Below are 21,661 nucleotides of genomic sequence, written 5' to 3' on the forward strand. Positions count from 1 at the left end.
TCATGCACATTTTTGAAGTTAGTTAATTCTTTTTTTTAATGCCAGACCACATAATTATGGGACAGCAATTTAAAAGTGTTCACATAAATCAGGTTGAAATTGAGACAGAATGAACATTAATTTACAGTTCATCGACCTAAGCAAGTGGCATTTTCCAAAAGGAATTGCCTTGTAATTCCAAGAGGTGGTTCTCAGGACCTCAGGTTCATACTACATGTCTTTCAGGGGGTTAGCTCGAGACTAAATCCCATGGACTAAATATTGATTAAGTAGGTAGATCAAGTACATTCTTGGAGAAAAGGAATTATTTGCATGCTCCGAGGCCACCGAATGATGTGTGCCAGAGCACAGTAACAGACAATAATCAGACATGCATTATTGCTCTGAATTAACACACTAATACAGGTGCATTTTAAACTATGTAATGACCTAAATACCTTTCAAATGCCATAGGTTTCTGACCTATGTAGTTTTCTTTTTTTTAATGCTATTTTCCTTTTGTCTCACTATTACATGACAAGAAGAATAGAAAAGGTTAAGAAACAGTTGTACTAATATCTACACAAAAAAATTACACTGGAGACCTTTGTCACTAAAGTTCTCAGTGCTTTACTTCTGACTGTTCTATAATGCTTTTTAAAGGGAATGTGAATTTTAAGCTTTCTTGCCTAACACAGTAATTTCTTACCTCTGTGATTTTTGTATTGTCTCCTGTATCAGTCACCTTTACTGGAGTTGAACGTTGAGAAACAGCACCTTCATCTTCTTTATCTGTCCCAGAATCATCTTCAGAACTACTTGACACTGCTTCCTCACTTGGGGGTGGAGGAGCACTAGCAGCTGTTTTGCGCTGCAGCACAGTTTCTTCTCTATTATTTTTGTTCCTATTAGGAAGGCAGTGTGTATTTATGAAATCAGCAAGATATTAGCAATGAATATTTAAAATTCCTAATCTTGGTTACAATCTTTCCAGGGAAATAAGTTTTAACTTCTGGGGCAACCTTTTTACTCATCTTTAAAATCTCTGATTGATTTGTCTTCTTCCATCTCTTCTTATTCCAGAGCATTTAAAGAAAGCCCAAAGGATTCTGTCAGTTTTTCTCCACCAATTCTCTAATTCTTTACTTAAATCCCTCCCCACAACTGAATAAATAAAAAAAGAATAAAAATTAATTGAGATATCACATCTTTGGTTTTGATTTTGGAAAAGGTTTCATTTTCTGATTAATAACAATATCCACTCCAATATCTTCCTTAATCTTGGTTCCAAATCTTAATGGTAATGTCACTTTTTTTCCTTTATTTTCCATATCTCTCCCCTCAATTCTTTAATCAGCAACATTTCTTGATGCAGTATGTATTTCTCACTCAAGAAATTCTAGTCAATATAAAGGCCTTATTTAAAAGAAGCCTTCAAGATACAGCATCTCTATGTAAGCAGGCTAACACTGGATTTAACTGTATGCACTCTGAAAGGTACACATTACTTTGCCCATCAGAAGTCATATCAAACTTATGTACTCTGCATCCTCTCCTACTGGCCACAGAAGAGCATTCAGTTGCAACTTCCTCTCAGACACTGTCACAGTCTTTCAGGGAAGGCAGTTAATGAATAGACATTAATGAAGGAATAGACAGTTTATAGACAAATCCCTGGAAATAGGGAAGGAACATCTCTTCCTTGCTGCAGTGACTGTTCCATGTATCACTGACAGACAGTGTGTCTCATTCTAAAGGAAGACAGCAGCATGCTAGAGGCTGGGAAAAGAGCTCATAGATTGATGCAAATGCTATTTGAAGATGCCGGTCTAGTGCTCTCATCAGCATCACTTGAGCCCTAGTGGAGCACACTATGACTGTTACAGAGGCTGCCTCTTGAAGTGAAACTCACATGGCAGTTTATCCCTCTACTAAATTAGCTACACTTCATATGCTCAAGGAACATGTATAAACAAGTAGGAGAGTCCTTCAAAGGTTCTGATCTGAGAGCATACCCCACTCCCAAGGACATTATTGTATCAGAAAAAATCTTAGAGCTGGAACAAATGCCTTGGGAAAATAACACCATGGGCGAATTTGATTTCTGACTCAGCAGAACCTGACATTTCCTTGGACTGAAATGTACAGAAAGTTATAAAGACATAAGCATTCTTTTTAGGGAAAATAAAGGGATTTTTCCCTACTTTTCTAGATGAGGTGAAGGTCACAAGAAAAGCAGCCCTTTCTGAAAGCTGAGGTGTGACGGTGTTCACAGGGGATTTCAGGTGAGGGAAGAGACGAGAATGTTGACTCCATGTTCAGAAGGCTTGATTTGTTATTTTATGATATATATTACATTAAAACTATACTAAAAGGAATAGAAGGAAAAGTTTCATCTCAGAAGGCTAGCTAAGCTAAGAATAGAAAGGAAAAGAATGAAAACAAAGGTCTGTGGCTCAGACAGAGAGAGAGAGCCAGCTCTGCCATGATTGGTCACTAATTCCAAATATTCACACGAGACCAATCACGCATCCACCTGTTGCATTCCACAGCAGCAGATAACCATGATTTACATTTTGTTTCTGAGGCCTCTCAGCTTCTCAGAAGGAAAAAATCCCAAAAAAGGATTTTTAATGAAAAGATGTCTGCGACACTGAGGAATGGAGCAAGTAGCCAAACTGGTAAGAGTGTTATCCTCACCGCACTCCCAACACGTACCCAGCCAAGATCTAAGTGTCCTTGGGACCTGAATGCCTACAGACAAAAAGAGGTGTCACCAAATTTCCTTCAGAAATGTCTTAGATCAAAAGATGATGACAAATGAGCAAGGCAAAGGTACTGCCTTTTGCAAGGCTAAATATGTGTGAGGTGCAAGAGTGAAGCCATGTTTTACCCTACAACACAGCCACTAGAGGGGAAGCCTTATAAGTGATACACAGGGAGTCCTGGAATGTGGCTTTGATGGAGTTGATTCTCTGTCCCACATCAACCCCTAAAAATCACAGCAAAGAGCTTGAATAGAAGTGCCTGAGAAATTATGGCCATTATATAACGGTCAACTATTTAATGGAGTACCTGGAGACAAATTAGTCCAAAATCTGACATTTTATCAAAGCGGAAGTATAAAGCTTACCCTCAAAATACTCATAAACTCAAATTCTTAGCAGAGACGAACTGTGTAACATTGAAGATTCTTCCTGTTTATTCCCAGGGAATCAGTAGCACAAAATGAGGTTCTACTGGTGATAAGCATAGTCTACTTTCAACATTTATTTACAATGAGACTCTCAGGACAAGAGCACACGAGAGTCCAATGTTCTGGTGTTTTACAAAACAGCAACTTTTCAGAGGAACTTATAATGCTGTGAAAGCATAGTAACTACTGACAAAAGGTTTCCTTAATATGAGCTACCAAAGAGAGAATTAATTCAGGAAGATTCTGCACAGCCCTTGTGGGACACAGCAGTGGAACAAAGAGAGTAACAAAGCAGGTCCAGGATGCAAAAGCAGCTAAATGAAGCATTCATTTGTCCCAGCAAATGGTGCTGGATTGTTTTATATAATTTTATCCATAAATGTTTTAATAACGTATTTTATCAAAGACTATGCTGAAATTGGCATTTATTGCTGTTTCAGAATATGCACTACATATGAAAAATTTATTATTTTTTTAAAGACAACAAGAAAATATTCACCACTGTCAACTCCAATAGAGAATAGAGCTGACACTACAATGAAGAGATGATGAAATTTTAAGAACTTTTGTATATTATTGATAAAATCTTCTCATGAATTTCACTTTGAGGAATCAGAGAAAACAGGAAATATTAAACAAGTTGAATTAAGAATTCCTAGTGTTCAATAAAAATTCCTAGTGTCAAATAAAAATCTCAAATTAGATGTGACTTTTAAAGTGTACAATTCTGCAGTATAACACCAATGAATTTTTTATTTCCCGTGTAACAATGAATATTCTTCACAGACACACACATAAGAGTTTATATATTTTCATTACAATTTCACTACTATTAAACCAGAACAAAATTTCTGGTTTCAGACTTACCCCAACACAGATTTTCCAGTTTCATCAGGTTTACGAACAGTGAATGGACTTGGATCAATTCCCACATTCTTAGGCATAAAATCTCTGCCAAAATAGAAAAAGTGTTTATGAACAAAGTGCAACACATAATTTTTTTTAATTTTCTGGAAGAACCACCTCTAACATCTACCTGGGAACTAAAGAAAAAGAATCATCATAATGAGATATCAAGTTCTAACTTTGTAATTTCAAGTTGATGTACATATAACCTAGGTATTTAAAAAGCTTTCAGTTGCATTATTTAGTTCCATAAAACATCTGGAAGTATCATCACTTGCCAAAGATGCTAAAGCACCTTGCTCCATTCCTGTGCTGAAGAGGCCTGATAACTCGGGGCTTCATACATCGCTTTCAAAATGCTGCCAACACACAAATTGGGTCAAACAGCTACATGAAAAATAATCTGCCTGGAAATCTTTAGCCAAACCATGATTCAGATCATGCTTTGAATAGCCAGCTGACTGCTGCCAACAAAAAAAACCCCAAAATATCTGACCAGCTGGTAGAGCCAGTTGAACTGAAGAAAACAATTGCAAAATGAGAGCAGAACAATGAGAAAACAATTGTTTTGAAAGTAGCTTCTGTGATCTGAATCAACAGAGAAAAGTTCATCTCTCAGGCATCAAATGCCCAGACACTAGGCACTCAATAACAAAAAATAATTGGAAATCTAATTGCTATTTTTACAGATTTTTTTTAGAGTAACATTTCCATGTAGCATTGTGATTTAGTCCCAAGAACTTGGCTAAATTTGATATAATATGTATTTAACCTAATAAATCAAATGCATATTTAATTCACACCACATCAACTTCCATTCAAGGATTTAGAGTCACAAACCATCCCAATATACCTTGTAGAATTGGTCATTGCCAAGCAGAAGGTCTCATCAAAACTGCTCAACTCATATGGCCTAAAAAACTCATTGTGGATATCAATTTCCTCTTCATATTTGTGGAATTTCTTCACTGTCAACTTGCGTCTGTTTTCAGCACATGTCACTGAGGGGGAAAAAAAAAAATCATTTTACTAGCAATTACTGACTCTTGCAAAAATCTAATCCAAGAGTAGCCTGCTCACCTAGCCACCATACCAGTCATATCTCCTCTGAGACAAGGAAATATGACATGAAGAAGATGCATTGCACATCTTTAATAAATATGCATTATCAACCACTGTAATTTGATTTCACTTTATGATGACAATTCTTAATAAAATATGCTCCACAGCACCCCAGAGAAATAAGGGTATATTGTGTCAACTGTGACAGGAATAGGACCACCAGCACAGACTACAAATATATGCTAATAGACAAGAAAAAAAAAAATTAACTGTGCCCTGGGTCACAAACATGAAGGTCAAGTTTTAGCACTCAGGTAGCTCTTGCAACCTGCAATTGAAAAATCATATCTCCTTGGAGGGGGGAGGGGGTGGAGAAATATTTAAGAAACCATTATGGAAACATTCTTTTTTTCAGATTTGGGATAGAAATTAAAAAACATTTGTGACTAAAACTTCTTTTTCAAGATACTCTGCAAGGCAAGGAGCAAATATAGGTCCTACCTTCATCAAAAGGAAGAGGTAAATGCTTTAGCACACCTGTGGTCCACCAGTAAGTGTAGCTGTACAGGAAAACCAGAAACACAATTGATGCAGCAGATTGGTTCTTGTACCCAACCTATCCATCACCCATCCATACAGTGTCACTTCAGCAAACATTGCTGATTTGGAGGGAGGATTTCAACAGGCCCCTGTCCAACTACTTTGCTCTTAAATCAAGAAATTTAAACACACAAAACTCAATACAGGTATGGACAGAAGAGTGGTTTCGTTTCATTAACAAATACATTTCAGGTGCCTACCTCTACAGCACTGAAAATTAATGTAATAATGTCTTTGTACATATCAAAAGTATTTATGTATTTCTCTTGTTCTGGTCATTGGAGGATGGGAGGAGTGAGGGGAAGGCATCCCCTCACAGATGTTATTCAGATCCCAAAATTTAGGAAAAATGTATGAAGAAGTGAAGGTCAATGATAATAAGATTGGATGACTGTCAAAGCAGCTGACTTCTACAGAAAGAAATATTTGATGTAACAGCTGTCATAAGTCTGAGAGCTGTTGGCATATCTAACAGCAAAATTCAAGCCCTGCTGGAAGCTTATTCAGGATTTCTGTAAAACAACAAAGGAAGTCAAGCAACATTCATAAAACAAAGAATGTTTTAGCTTTCATTCATGTTTACACATTTTTATTGTCTCTTCTCAAATATACTTTAATTTCTTCTCTGATTTATTCTGATAGTTTCTTCTACTTCATTACAGGGAATGAAAACACAATTGTCTTCATAGATTTTTATTTCAAATACTTGTGTATTCACAATACTGTGAAGGCTGTAATCAGTATTAATGTGGTTATCTCCTCGTCCTGTCAATGTAGCCATCTGCAGCAGACACAATGGGTGTATTCCCATGGCCAGGGATAGGCTTGTTAGTGGGATTTAGGAGATGGTACAGGACAGGCAGGAAACTGTGAATATCCTAGACAATAAGGAATGAGTTATGCCTGGTGGGCCTGCCTCCTCTCAAAGTACCATGCTAGTAAGCAATTTTCTCCAGTGCCTTCAGAAATGATGCAGACACACCCAGTTTTGTTGCCAGCATAAATGATAAGTAACATGGCAACACAAAGTCTCCTTTTCCATATTCCTTTCACGTGAATCATTAATTATATAGAAGTAAGATATGAACTTTATTAAATATCCTCCTCCTGATAAGGAGGCAATTACAATATAGGAAAAGCACAGACAGTCAAAGACGTTTCAATGACAGGAAACATCTTCCTTCTCATGTACCCTTGATTTCATTACAATTGTTATTATTTATTTTGCTACTGTGCCCAAGGAACCTAAAGGAGGCACTACACAGACAGGCAGGGAGAAGTTACACAAAGAACTTGTCAAAATGTTTGGTAGAAACAAAAAATTACTTAGAGGAGTTTTTTCACAGATTTATTTCACCTAGTTATTAGAGGAAGGTGTCATTTTATTCACATAATAATATTGTACTATTATTATAACTGCTCAGAAGAAATTCTGGTTTGAGTGAAAGGTAAAAATAATTAACAAGCAAATGAAGAGTACCAATATTTCTTTTTAATATTCCACCTCATTTGAGAACAGTATGTGTGACAAATAAGAGATAGCCTGTTTTAACAGAGTAACAGATGAAAGGGAAACAAGAACATTTGCATATTTGCAATATATCAGCTGAATTAATTTTAGACATACAATAATGTTCAGAATGAGTAGCTGAGAAAATTAATATTGCATGTTTAATGTGTGCCTGAAATAGCACTTGGTTGTATGGCTCATATAAGCTACCTTTAAGAGAAGCCTCAGGAGACAATACAGGAGGACAGAAATTCAGAAAGAGCCATATCATGTGCCAGCTGCTGCGACAGGTTAACAGAGCAAGCAGCCAACAGGGACTGATCACACTGGTTAAACACTTGCAGTTTTGCCCAGACCAAAATCTAAATGCAGGTATTCAGATCTGCCATTTGCACTAAAGGACTTTACAGCTCGCAAAATGAATAAAGATAAAACCAGCCAAAATCCTAAGAGATTGTTTAGTTGACAAGTTGAGTACTGTCCGTTTTGTTAAAATGGATATTTTAAAAGCCCAGTATTCATAGTCTTAAAAAAATAATTTCCCTCTGTGAAGCAATTGAATTACTTTAAAATTTTATACTTTATTACCATACAACTATAGTGGAATGCAAATGAAGAAAAATAGTCTTAAAACAGGCTAGACATAGGCTGAAAGGAAGGCAGAAAATCATGGGTTTTTTGGAATGGACAGCTGCAGACTAAGTGCAGTACATAGAAAAATAAATGTTATCCTTTTCATATAATCTCAAATTCAACCATTAATAAATCTGACAATGAAGAATGCACCTATATATTAATGTAACTGTAGTAACTGTACTTCAGTACAACACTGAAGCATTTCACACTGAATGATTGAGTTTCATATGAAATTAAACTTATTTTTAAGTACCAAAGGAAATTAACATACTAAACAAACCCTTTGAAACACCAACATTCAGCATTTTATGGTAATCTCTTGAAGGTGTTTTTTAAGCTTTTGTATAAACATAAAAAACACTAAGCAAGTCTTTCACAGGCTGACCTAATTATTGGCTTAGCAACATGTATTTTTGACAATGTATTAGAGCAGTACCAAATAAAACAAAAAATAAGACAGCAAAATACCTTTGCCTGGTCTGTGACAGACTGAGGGTGTTCTTGTGATGCAAATAAAAATCAGTGGGAAGTTCCCAGAGATGTGGCTTTCCTTCTGCAGGCTTGAACACTCCCAGAAAGAGATTGATGGAATCCTGCCTGTCCGCATCTGTTAGACAAGAGGCACACTTAACACCAGGAGCACTGCACAGCTCAGGCCCATTCAGACACTGCTTCTCTTTGCTCATCAGAGACTGAGTGTGTGTCCTATGACTGCTGCAGGGCCCTCTGGGCTTCAAGCAGCACCATGGAACTTCATTTACAGCAGAGCTGCTACATTGAAGGGCACGTGGGGCTGGTACCAACGCTGCCTCTTCCCTTGGCTTCTCCCTCAGGAGCCCAGACTTGGCAGAAGTCAGACCTCACACTGCAACTCTGTCTCCCACATGTGTGCATGAAGCACATGCATAGATTAAGGCATGTTTCAAGAAATCTGACATACCTTAGTGAATTTACTGCAGCCTAAATAACTGAAAAATGACTTGATGAAATTAAACAATATCCATACAACACAAGTTTCCAACAAAACATACAAATGATTAATTCTTTGGGATTTTCTTGCCAACACATAGTAAAATGATTAAATTTCATAAACACCTTTTAGTAATTTGGACTTGTTCCCTGTTGGTTTAAACCATCAATTTAGGCTCCACCAAATTATCACTCAATACGTGTCTTACTTTTTCTCATCCATACAGCTTAATTAGTAGTAATTATCCTAAGAGTGTTGAGGTCGACAGATGAAAACACTTTCTTATAAGACTAGATTATTTTTAGATTCATGTATTTTGAATGATAGACAAGCAGTAATGTGTGGCTAAGAGATTTATTTAGGAAGCAGTGATAGTAGGCCTCTTTCAGCCCTGCTCTGAATCTTATATAATGTATGACCCCAAGCAAATCACTAAAATTTTCTGAGTCTGTTTAATTCAGGTACATAAAATACACAAGCATTAAAAAAACGTTTCTCGGATAGGAAACACAAGGAAATGCTGATTTATGAACTAGCTAGCCCTCAGATTTTTATTTGCATTTTAAAGGATATATGATTAATAGCAACAATAATAAAAGCAGTACAGCAAATCAGCACCTTGTTCTAAAACTGTTTCCTTTTTCTCTGCTTTCTTAGAAAACTTAAAGAATAAAATGATCTCTCTTAATGTGCCACATTAACAAGCTAGTTGTTGCCCTCTGAACAGGCAGTGTAGGACAGCGAACCTTTAAATTTCACCGAAACAAATATTCTAAAACTCCATACTAAAAATGCAACAAAGTAAATATAACATCGAATGCTACATTTCAGCAATGTCATCTTCAAACACAAGGAATGTATATAGCACCAGAAATATTTGCCTCAAATGGGATCAAATACCAAAATCCTAAGTAAATTGGGGAAAGTGTGCATCACTTTTAAGAAAATTTCAATCAAAGACAGTATTGACTTCAGTAAAGACTAATGTTTATTTGTGTAGTTTCCTACAAGTTCATTGAGATTACGAGATGGACTTTATTTATTTCTCAATTTTTTCTTCTTTTTGTAACACCTTTTTTGGAACAAATTCTTTTATTACTAGAAGACATGCATATCATGACTATACTTGCAAGCAGACCACAGCCCCAGATGTGGACCTAGAACTTTGCTCAGGCTTCTACCTAACCATTTCATTGGCTGGCATAAACAGCTCAGAGATTTGTTCCACCTTCTATGTCACAGTACAGGTGACACTGCAAGTGTGCTACCTTTGGCTCAAAAGAATTGATGAAGCCAGACTTTATTGCCAATGCAAATAATAAGAGATCGCATCACTGAAATAAACAAGTTCTCTATTTCCCATTTAGTTTGGACAAATGATACACAAATTACGTGGTTTACGTTCAGGAAAGTTACTCTGAATGGTGTGGTCTCAACATTGTTATATATACAAAAGCAATAATTTCAGCCAAAGAAAACAGATTACTGAAGTATTTCTAGCCATTGTCCAACTCACTGTTTTAAAGTTCACAGTCTCTAAATAATTGCAATCTGCTAAGACAAAGAAAAAAAAGGTACTTCCACCCCTGGCTATGCAACTTTTGTGAAAAAGAGTGATAGAGGACTGACAGAATATTTATAACACAGTAGCACTCAGTGTTTGCACTTCTGACATGTCTTAGACCGTCCTTTGATCATTCTTTTAGATCTTTTGCAAGACTTCTAAACACACCACAGGTTTGGATTTTTTTTTAATTTTTCATAAAATAAGGCTCAGCATTTTTCAAAGAAGTTTTCCCTTAGCAATGTTGCCCAGAAGAAAGTAGAACACTCAGTGTTCAACTAATGAGTGACATGAGCTAATAAAGGAATAAGTTAATATTTTACAGCTTATTTGAATGAAAAAAACTAGCTTTTTTACTTCGTTTTTGAATTTAATTTTATCTTTTCTACCACAGATTTAACAGTTTGTAGCTCCTATTTACACAAAAATATTACGCGCATTACAGCTTGCTTTGTTTTGAGCTCTCAGAAACAACACAAGAAATACTCCACATGAAGCCTTCTACTCATGTTTAGATTTACCAGTTTCCTTATATTTGCTGAAGTCATTGTGTCCATCATTTTAAAACTCTGCAACACCTACCTGCTCCTCTACTGATCTACAAATGTCACTGACAGATGCAGTGCTACATCTGTGCATTTTCTAAATAAAGGGCTGCATGCTACAACACAGGATAAATAAATATATCATCAAATCAGAATACCTATTTGAGATGTTACAAAATTATTTGGAAATTATAGTATAGAGGAACTCTGCCATAAGGTCATAGTGTAGATTACTGAAACATCATGAGTAAGATGTTTTGTAAACAATGGCTTGAAAGAAAGCACTTAAATTTACCTGAGAAAGCATTACTGTAGTATCTTGAGAGTGTTTGCATAATATCTTTGGAATGCTGAGTCCATGGAGCAATCTTTCTGTAAGTTTTTACTCTGTGGACAAGCTGAGAGCCTCCATACTGCAGAGAAAGTGTGTCCCCATGATCTTCATATAATTCTTCAAATAATCTGAAGGAAAAGCAAAATATGTCATCTATGAAACTTCTGAACAGAATTTTAAAAGAGAAAATATAATAAAGTCTTTCTGCAAGTGCAATACAATTTCTTTGCCTTTATTCAGATAAATATGTGAAAATTTTATTCTGACATAATAATTACTAAGAAGGTTCAGACTTTGAGATTTTCATTACTTTTTAATATAAAAGAAGAGGTTCACACAGCGTATGCAGTTCTGTAGATTGAGGAAGATTAACATGTCCTACTACTTAATGGGGAGAAAATAAACAATATATCGTCACTAAGCAAGGCATGTTTAATACACTAAAAGGACAGAATATATCAATATCTCAAGGCTACATCTTCTGTTAAGTACATCAAGAATGAAGTTAGCATTCCAAAAATCTCTGCAGTTACAATAACGATGACTCAAAGGTACAAAATGAATAAACATGACTTGTAAGAAAAGTGTATGGCAGTCAGGTAACATTTGCTGGAGCTGGAAAATCTTGATATAAGTAGAAAGCAAAAAGAATTGGATAAGAATTGACTTAGGAGAGCTGGCTAAAAAGTTCTTGGCATCAAGAAGTTGACACTATCCAAACTGAGACTAGTTCAAATAGCACAAATTAAACAAGCTTCCTATCTATGACAAAAACAAGACAAAAAGAGGCTATCTTAAGGAGATGGTGCTCAGTCTAAAACATAAGAGACAGGAGGGTGATTCTCAGAAATGGAGACTATGGCCTTGCTTGAGCAAGACAATGACAAGGATGATATTTTGCTAAAAAAGACGGGCAGTTTAGTTAAGAGGCAAAAAAAAACCCCAAACCAGAACAAAATTAGCCCCAACCCCATCCCAAAACAAAAAAGCAAACCCAGTCATTAACTTGTTGGAATGTGTTTCACATCAGTATAGGAAAACAAAGTAACTCAGGCATCTACATGTAATACTTGCTGAGCAAAAAAGTCCTTGGGAAGTGAAAAGGAAGATAGAAACAAACAACAAAATAATTTGTTTTTTTAAAAAGCACCAGAACAAGACAACAAAAGCATTCCCCTAATAAAGTTTCCAACAAAAGGGACAGTATTGCATATGTAACCTAGCAACCATCTGACTGAAGTTCTACTGGAAAGGAGCTGGATGAAGAACACTTCTCTGAGCAGCAAATCCATTTCTGTAAAAATTAAATAGCTGTCCAGCAAATCTTCTGTCCAAGGTCAAGTACAAAAAGATCAATTAGAAAGAAACATCTGCTAAGTAACTTTAAAAAAACAAAAGAAAAACCCCAAAACAACAGACACAAAAAAAAACCCCAAAGAAATAATCCCAAGGCCACTTGCCTCTACAGACATTGTTCAAAGAGCACAATACCATGTATGAGAATCTCATTTGTTTCTTTGGGTTTGGTGGGTTGGTTTGGTTTTGTTTGACCAGTATCCCCAGGAGGCTGCACAGCAACTGGTATTGGCAGCAGGAATTACTCATTCCCAGAGGTAAATGTGCAGCTCCCAGCACCTGGGACATGGTGGATCAGAGGTACAGCCACTAGTGGGTGCTCTCCCTGGCCACCAGGCAGAGGCCAGGAGGCACCAACCTGACGAGAGAACCAACATGCTGCAGGTGAGGTGGTTTGTGCAGCACATACCAGCTCCAGGCACCAGGCAAGTGCTGGAAACTAATGGGAAAAAAGAGGAGGAGCTGAAGGTATATCTCAAGGGGACTGAAGGGGACTGAAGCAAAACTACTTGTGGTTTCTGAATACAAGTTAGGTCTCCATGCTCTAAAACTATCAAACCACTAGTAAAAATCAGCAATGAAGCCATAAGTTTCATAATCACAACAACAGCTTAAAAGAGTAAAAGCACAGCACCTTAAAGACCCCTACATTAATTTCTGAAGCATGTGTACAAGTTAAGCAGCTTAGTTTACCCTTAACCCCAAAGCATTTCAATACAAATGCTGGGTTTTCGTAAAGAGTTTGAGGATGCTTGTATAAATACCATTGACACCTGATCTGAAAGAACAATTTTGCTGAAAAACTTTTCTTCAATAAATCAAAAACCATGAAATCTTCCCAAAGAAAAAGTAGGAAATAGCAAGGTAAGATGAACTTATATGCAATTACCAGTTTGGCATTCTCCTTGAAGTATGTATTTACTTCAGTTTTCACTCTCAGTCAGCATTTTGCCTCAAGCAATTGAAACAAGTGCAAAAGACTGGGGCAGAGGTTTTCTTAAATTATTTCAAGGGAAAACACATCTCTTTAAGTTCAGGCATATAAAAAGAATGAAGTCAAGCAGTTATATCATAAGACTGATTAATATTCTTTTCCAGAAGATCGAACTTTCAGCATGACAGGATTTTCTCATGATTTCAAATATCAAAGATGTTTTAAACATGGACAAATAAACATGAAATCATTCCAGCAGAAATAACTGTACGCTTCTTCTACATGGACATAATTCTCCATAATCTCTTGACTCAAAATTAACATTTAAAACCATGACACACTCTTTTAATCTATCTTACCTTACAGCATCTGTATCAAATTGTAAATTTGGTTTATCAATCAATCCCAATGAATACAACTGGTAGGCCAAAGCACATTTCCCCACCATAAACTGGGCTGTGTTAGTGCGATCTAAACAGTCCACACAGTTGGTTCGGAGGACTCCAGTCTGGTGAAGCAATCCAAATAAAAGATTTATCTTAATCAACAAATTACTACAGTCATGCTTATTACTTTTTTGCTACTAGCTAAGTCTTGTCAAATCTAAAATTATGTCAAATTTTATCTGCTCTGCTGTTTATCTTCCCTCAACAAACATATCCCAGTTATCAGCTAGTACAGGAATGGTCACATGCTCTCTAACTTACAAGAAATACAAAATTATGAGTGGCAAGTCAAATCTTAAGAATATGCCCTGTGTTCAGAGTATGTAACCCTAACATTCAGGTATAAATTTGATATTGTATGGTTTGTAGTTTAGTCAGTACTTTTCTGATCTTAAAGGAAGACATATTTCTAGTTTTATTTTCTTTTAGTGCTGGAAACTGTAACAATGTACAGAATATTCAGCACTGGTGAAAATGTCAGTAACCCATGTTCCTGTCTATGAATATGTTACCAGGGTTAAGTATGTGCTTATTCCTCACTGCTTCTGTAGAACATTTTATGACACAGTGCTAAAATGCTGCTGGTTTAACTTTCACCGCACTGATAACATTACAGACTGAACAGTAATGGAAACCAGTTAAAATACAAGCATTTCTCAGACTAAGTCCAGCAAAGATACAATTCCAACACCACACGGTTTTGGGGTACCATGCAAGAACTTAAGACCCTAATTCCCAATTAGATTTCTAGGAATGACAGCCATAATAATATGTACTATAAATATCAATTTAAGAGCAATCTGTGAGTCACCAATCAGGCATTTAAGGGAAATGAATCACTGTTCTTTGGAAGTGCTGACCTACATCACTATGAACTAAAGAAGTATATTTTAGTACCTGCAAGCGACCAGTGGAAACAACACAACCTCCCAGTTCATTCCACCTGAAAAAGAAACAAAACAAAATTACTTTCAAATGATTTAATAAAATAACAGATCATATCAGGTATTGATCTGCTCAGTGACAAATTGTTACTTCTGAATTTTCAGCGACTTGAGAGACTTCATCTGCAGCAGTCTAAGCAAATACAGTTTCTATTTTAAAAAAAGTTTTATATTTTGTATTTATAAAACCATAAAATCCACTGGTTAACAACAGATTCAGTAACATTTAGATGACAATTATCTTATTAGTATGCCTCAAAAGAAGTCACTTGGTAATTTCTAAATTAGTCAGTCTTAAAATAACTAATAATTTAATACACATAGAAATTCCTAACAGCTTTCAAAGGAATAGGTGCTATTCATTATGCATCAAATAAATTATAGATACTTTTCATCTGGACGCAAGATACTGCAGTAGGAATCTGGTCGATTTACAAAAAATCCAGTCTTCTTCACTACACTTTCTGCAATCACATTCAGTCTGTCAAGGACATTGCAAAGTTTGCTGAGGAGAGGGGAAAAAAAGAGATAGTCAAAATACATTAATACTAAAAAAAGTCTCACTACATAAGAAGTTTTTCCATAACAAAAATTATTTAAAAACAGGCCCATATCACAGCTTTATTCATTCAACTGTAATTATGCTTATAGTTCTCTTAGATTCTACAGGACAGAAAGACTGACTACGTCTAAGCAATTTTGCTTCTTCTTGATAAAAACATTATATAAACTAGAAGCAGAAGACATAAAAAACCTAAAACGCCTTGATTTTTACATCATACAGATTTTTTTCTACCAAACTTTCTGTGATTCAAAAACATGAATGAGGCAGAAAAGGATGTATGATCATCCTAAATCACATTTCCTTGTTTTGTTTGGAAGCTGCTGTTTTATTCAGTAACATTTGCTTCCATATGTGCATTTCAGTCACAAGCACTAGTATAGAAAATACTACTTCTACCTTTTAGTGTATTTGGCCATATCCCAGGGTATATATATAATTGCATGCTCTGGGGGTAAGAACTGGTTGAGATATGTCACAGCAGCAACAAGTTCTTCACTGAGAATCCTTTCGTGCTTTCTTTTTTCACGTTCCTTTAGCAAAAAGAAAAGGAACTTAACATCAAAATTTTCATTAACGACTGCATATAACCCATACACGTATGCATATATAATGGAAATCAAAAGTGGAAGCTGTAGCAACAGCAGGCAGTTCTTCATAAATAGTACAATAAAAATAAGAACAGAAAAGATAGAAAAATCATAGAAAAATCTGAACATTCTAGGTTTTTAACAATCATTTGTTATTAGTAGTAAAAGCCACCTGTTTCAAACATGCATAATCATTGGCTGAAAAATGGTATACTGTAAGCGTAAAGAAGAAAACACAGAAATAAAAGTGGCTATGTAGATAAAATGGAGAACCACAAAAGAGAAGAAAAAACACAGGCCAAAAGGGAAGCATTCCATTCAGTTGTGGAATACAGGAGGAAAAGGGAAATTCTTCTTCATTACTGGCAGGAGATGGCAAACAACAGCTCCCACCTCCCAGTCTTGCAATTATTTTTGAAAATCAGAATTGTGTTGCCATTGCCTGAATATAAAATTTGTTTTCATAGAACCACAGAATGGTCTGGGTTAGAACAGACCTTAAGATCACCTAGTTCCAATCTTGCTTTGAATGGAACCATACTATTTCAGTAGTTATCAGTGCTAATTTAAATTTAATGTTATTTAAATTTAATTAAAATTTAATGTTAAATGTTAAATTTATTTGGACTTAGATCTAACGGGTAATAGCAAAAACCTGAAAAGAACAGTGAAAGATTACTGTAAGAAATCTCTAAACATGGGAAATCTTGTTTTTGAAGGGCTGTAGTGGAAGCAAAGTTATGTACTATATCCTGTAGGATAAGATTTATGAAAAAAATATTTCACTTATAAGAATATTAGTTTTAGAACATAATCAAAATTATGCAGTGACTCTACAGAAGGAAGCTTAATATTAAAAATCAAACACATAGAACATATTCAAAATATTGTACCTTCACAAGATTCAATATAATAATAGGAGAGCCAAATCTCTGAAGCATTTGGTCAAAGTGAAGAGCAGCAACATGTGCATAAGGATCTGCTTGGTCCACTGAAACAAACATAAATTGAAGATGATAATAAATGAGCTGTAGAATTTCCCCTTAATAGTACTCTACACAAAAGATGCATTAATTCTCTGGTAGTAATGACACAGTTAAATACTTTCCCCACTTTTCATGTAAAAGCTGTTAAAAAAATACTCCCTTTGCCGAATTGCAGGCAGCTTCTTAAATTTTCATGAAATGCCAATACAGAACAATTATTCTGGCCCCATTAATCTCAGCCCAGACATTTTCCACCATTTTCAACAGGTTTAGTATTTTATCCACAATACTAAGATAAATGTAGCTAACTTCACACACAAAGTAATACAAAGAAAGCTCACATCTTCAAACAGAAACATTTCCTATTTAATTTCTGAATGTGAAGTCTAAGATTGAGATTTTTTCCATAATTTTTTACTTTGAATTATGGCTTCACAAAGCACAAGTGAACAGACAATTTGCTCATTTTTGCAAATTCAGTTTTCACTTATTCTCTCAGATGTTCCTTTAGGACACAGCACTAACCATAATCTATCACAAAGAATAATTTGTACACACGTGTTATAGGTGGCTTAGGCATCATAGTTGAAATATCTTGAGACCAGTACAGAGGGACAGACCCTCGAACCTGAACATAGGAAGAATAACTCCCCGCAGAAAATGACATAACTGAAGCATCATAAAGTATTTGTTCAGTTTCCACTTCATTAGCAACATCTCCCTAAACCAAACAGAAATACACATATGATGTAGACATGACATTCAAAGCTGCATGCAGTACAGAGAATTGATCATTACAAACAGAGCACAGTTAAACTGTGAGACACTGAACCACAGTAGTGAGAACAACACTGAAGGTTAAATTCCCATTTGTCCCTAATGAATATTACCAATTTTTTATTTCTTCCCTCAGTTTGGAAATAACATTATCTCTAAGTTTAAAAAACCAAAACAAGTGCCAAAAAACCAAGTGGTAAAAAATCAAAACTATGTAGAACTATTATATTTATTATTTTAGGAACAATTTTATTATGCCAACGAAAAATGCAATGATACCTGTGATAATATCATCTAATAGCATAATTTATAGCCAAACCCTTAACAATCCTCCAAACTATTTCAGCTCTACAGTCAGTCAAGTTCAAGCTTTCATAATGGGGAGGGGCAGGAGGAAACAACCCCTAAAATCATATTTGATTTACCTCACAGTTTGCTCCTCGTTTCAGAAAACGTGTTCCAGCAAATTTGCTTGATCTTCTGGCTATCAGAGTGACATATATAGGGCGGCCATATATTAACAGTTCTTGAAAGAGAAGTTAAGGTTTACATGTCACATGCAATTTTTTGTTCACTTACTTTATGCACGCAAAAATAAGGTCTAACAAAAGTGTATGAAACTGATAGATCTGATTTACTAAAATCACCTTAACAGTGGTATCACTTCCAGACTTATTTTGCAACTGGAAGAGAACATTGCCCTTTCCAACAATCTGTTTTAAGAACTTTGAAAAGCAAGTACATTGCAATACATCACCCACTTTTCAGAGCCTACAGAAGAGAAGCAGCATTTCTATTTTATGAAATGTCAATGGAGGAGAAATGGATACAAGATACACCTAGCACTGCTTTTGTGAATACTGGGATTAAAACTTGGGAGCTTCATTTTCAGATGAAGTGTATTGGTTACCCTCTAATTATTTGTTTGGAAAAATATACAAATTTGCAACCACTTGAGTAAAATAACTGAAACCCAGAGGCAAACACGCTATTGATGCAGTGGTAGCTTTTTTACAGTCTTTTTCCATTTTACTAAAACCAAACAGAATCAGAGCCTAGTGTGACTACCATTGCTTCCTCAGTGTTAGAGAGGCACAAGAAAGAGTTAAGAAGATATTTGCTCACTCCTGCAGCTGCAGGCATAATGTTGGCAGTCAGATCCAGCTTTGATTAAGTAAGACCACAAATGAAATAGTGGTATATAAAAGCAGATCTAGCTTTTTTTCTGAGGAGTAAGCCAATGACCAACAGTCTTACAATCATAAAAAAGCAAAATCAAATTTTTCAGACACCACTGATGTTAACGTCATAATTGTTTTTGCTTCCCCAGAAATTTTAAGCTAACATGATAGTGTTGGTGAATAAAACAGAGTGTCTTTGTAATACACTAAATTCTTAACACATAACCTGACATTTCTTTGGACTGTGATATGCATTTGGACTTTTGCTTTTTCTGCTACAATGTACATAGACCCTTTTAACCATTTAAAATAGTATATAGTCAAGAAAAGAGACTTTCACACGTCCTAGTGCTCTTCACACAGCAGGGCTGAAGTTCCATCATCAACTTCAACAGAAAGACAGTAAATACAAGAATTTCTGCAAATCTCAGTAACTAAAAAATGTTTTAGAGAAGATTAGTAGGAGAGCATTTCTATGGCAATGTCATGGTTTAAAAACAGCTGAAACCAGATCAGTCAGCATATCAGTTCTGCTTAGCTTTTCTCCCTTTTCTGAAACATCTGCGAAAAAATACAGCTGAGCCCAAATATCCTCTCAAGTTCTTTACTACTAAACCCCACACTTATTAACAAAGCTTCACTGAAAATGCAGTCTACCTGTGATAGGATCTCTTACAATAACTATAATTCTTACTTAGAAAGTCATGAAAATAAAAGCTAAACAATAAGTATAAAATTGAATGGTATTTATATGACAAAGAAATAATTCAATGTTCAAACTGGGTTTTTTCAAAATTGATAAACCAAAATTCATTATGACAGTAGAAGGATACTTGATTGTCCACAGAATCCATGAATAATATACAGCAGCCAGTCACGATGAACAGCACTTCTTACTGCTTCCAGAAGCTTGGCATTCCACACATACTTCTTGTAAGGCGTACTGCAAATCCCAAATACACCTAGGAAGTCGTTACAGTGAAAATGCATTAGCAATTAAGAAACAAACACACCTGCTTTAAAATCCAGGACATTGGATCTTTGTTTTGATTTTCCCTTGACTGCAACTCAGTGTAGCATTTACTTGCATCCTTGAGGTTTGCCGAACACAGATAATTCCAGGCACGTGAAGTTTTATCCAGCTTTTATGAGGATTTGCAGTTTTTCTAGAGTTGCCAGTCACTGTTGTGATTGAGTGCCTTCATGCAGAAGTTACTGATATACTTCAGTATTAAAAAGAGATCTCTACAGAGCAGCATCAAGGGATTTGATAATGAGGGAAATAAAGTTGTGAATTCCAGTTGAATTCCTCCATACAGAAGGACTTTATAAGCTTCTCAATTCTAGGTCACCTCTAATTACCTACAAGGCTCTGGAAGATCATGAACATCAATCCTTTTTCACACAATTCAACACAGTCTTCCTAATTTGCACTAACACGAAGAAACACATCTATTGTAGACCTACAAATTAAAATTCTGTTTCTGATATATCTGGAATCAGAGTTGTCTTCTCTTTCAAATATCAGGACCAAGATGTGACAACTGTCACTGAAAGGTGGTAGAGGGAATTGAATTAATCTGAAACTTAGAAGAAAGAGGACAAGAATTCTATTGCCTATATTTTTTCACACTTTTTTCAAATGAAGTTTCTGACAGGACAAATTACATTGTAGCAGTATGAATGCCAATTATAGCAGAAAACTACAGCAGTCAAATGTTCTGCTGGAGGAAAAAGGAGTTCTTCTCAAGACTGCAGGTGAAAATGCAGCTGTTGAACAAACTATTGCCACCTAGACCCAACTTACTATAAGCCCAGGGAAAACTGATGTAAACAAAATATTTTCATGATGGGGTTTAGACAGTCAGCAGAAGCTGGTCACAAGCACTTAGCCAGCAATTTTTCCTCTTTCTTACTACTAGTGGCATTACTTTGGTGAGAATTTATTTTTAAATGACAGGTGGCTATTTGTTACACATATTCTATGATTATATAGGTGAGCAGCACACACTGCTGATGGGGTCAAGGTTAGGGCATCTTCATTTCTGATTGTTTTTACAATGACATAGAAGAGAGTGCCTTCGTAAGGAGTCCTGAGGGATACTCCAGATTAGAGTCTTTGCAGAAGAGGAATTATTGCTCTCTTCATTCCTTATGGTCCTTTCTGATATTGTAGTATTTGATAACCAGTTGCTGGTATCTTGATATATATGACCATGTTACTAATATCTTTTTCCTGGGGGCATGGGGGTTTCATTCAACAGAATAAAATCCAATATTAAGAATTTCAGGAGAAAATTACTCTGTGTATGTGTTCATGAAGAAAAATGGAGAGAAAATAGTTTTTCTCTCTGGCTGTTCATCTTTATACTCTTATGAATACATTAGATCCAAACTGAAGGCTGAACTTTCCAACCAAAATGAGAAATTTTTCTTACATTTCTTGACAGGGGTTACTACAGTAAGAGGATGCTAACTTCATACAGTTCCTCTGTTGTCAGTAAAAAATGGTACTTAATCAGTTATTGCTTCCCACTCTCCTTGTAACTCATTCCTGTTGGGAGATTCAGAAGTCAGTTAAGT

The 21,661-nt window shown here is 35.7% G+C and overlaps 1 protein-coding gene across 5 annotated transcripts in view; it reads right to left on the reverse strand.

Moving 5' to 3' along the window:
• FIG4 (FIG4 phosphoinositide 5-phosphatase) overlaps positions 1 to 21,661 on the reverse strand; it is a 51,056-nt gene that overhangs the window by 12,755 nt on the left and 16,640 nt on the right. For all 5 annotated transcript variants that reach the window (XM_071438943.1, XM_071438954.1, XM_071438965.1 and 2 more), the window contains 14 exons: positions 19,912 to 20,040; positions 18,323 to 18,423; positions 17,679 to 17,841; positions 17,028 to 17,125; positions 15,944 to 16,077; positions 15,371 to 15,487; positions 14,936 to 14,981; positions 13,952 to 14,100; positions 11,264 to 11,430; positions 8,358 to 8,496; positions 5,645 to 5,703; positions 4,935 to 5,082; positions 4,043 to 4,126; positions 689 to 884 (listed from right to left, as the gene is read on the reverse strand). In XM_071438943.1, the coding sequence (XP_071295044.1) occupies positions 689 to 884; positions 4,043 to 4,126; positions 4,935 to 5,082; positions 5,645 to 5,703; positions 8,358 to 8,496; positions 11,264 to 11,430; positions 13,952 to 14,100; positions 14,936 to 14,981; positions 15,371 to 15,487; positions 15,944 to 16,077; positions 17,028 to 17,125; positions 17,679 to 17,841; positions 18,323 to 18,423; positions 19,912 to 20,040 (1,730 nt within the window). The remainder of the gene's footprint in view (positions 1 to 688; positions 885 to 4,042; positions 4,127 to 4,934; positions 5,083 to 5,644; positions 5,704 to 8,357; positions 8,497 to 11,263; positions 11,431 to 13,951; positions 14,101 to 14,935; positions 14,982 to 15,370; positions 15,488 to 15,943; positions 16,078 to 17,027; positions 17,126 to 17,678; positions 17,842 to 18,322; positions 18,424 to 19,911; positions 20,041 to 21,661) is intronic.

The sequence above is a fragment of the Agelaius tricolor genome, unplaced genomic scaffold (assembly GCF_023055355.1).
Source record: "Agelaius tricolor isolate 1412-34295 unplaced genomic scaffold, bAgeTri1.0.p SCAF_1, whole genome shotgun sequence".
NCBI lineage: Eukaryota > Metazoa > Chordata > Aves > Passeriformes > Icteridae > Agelaius > Agelaius tricolor.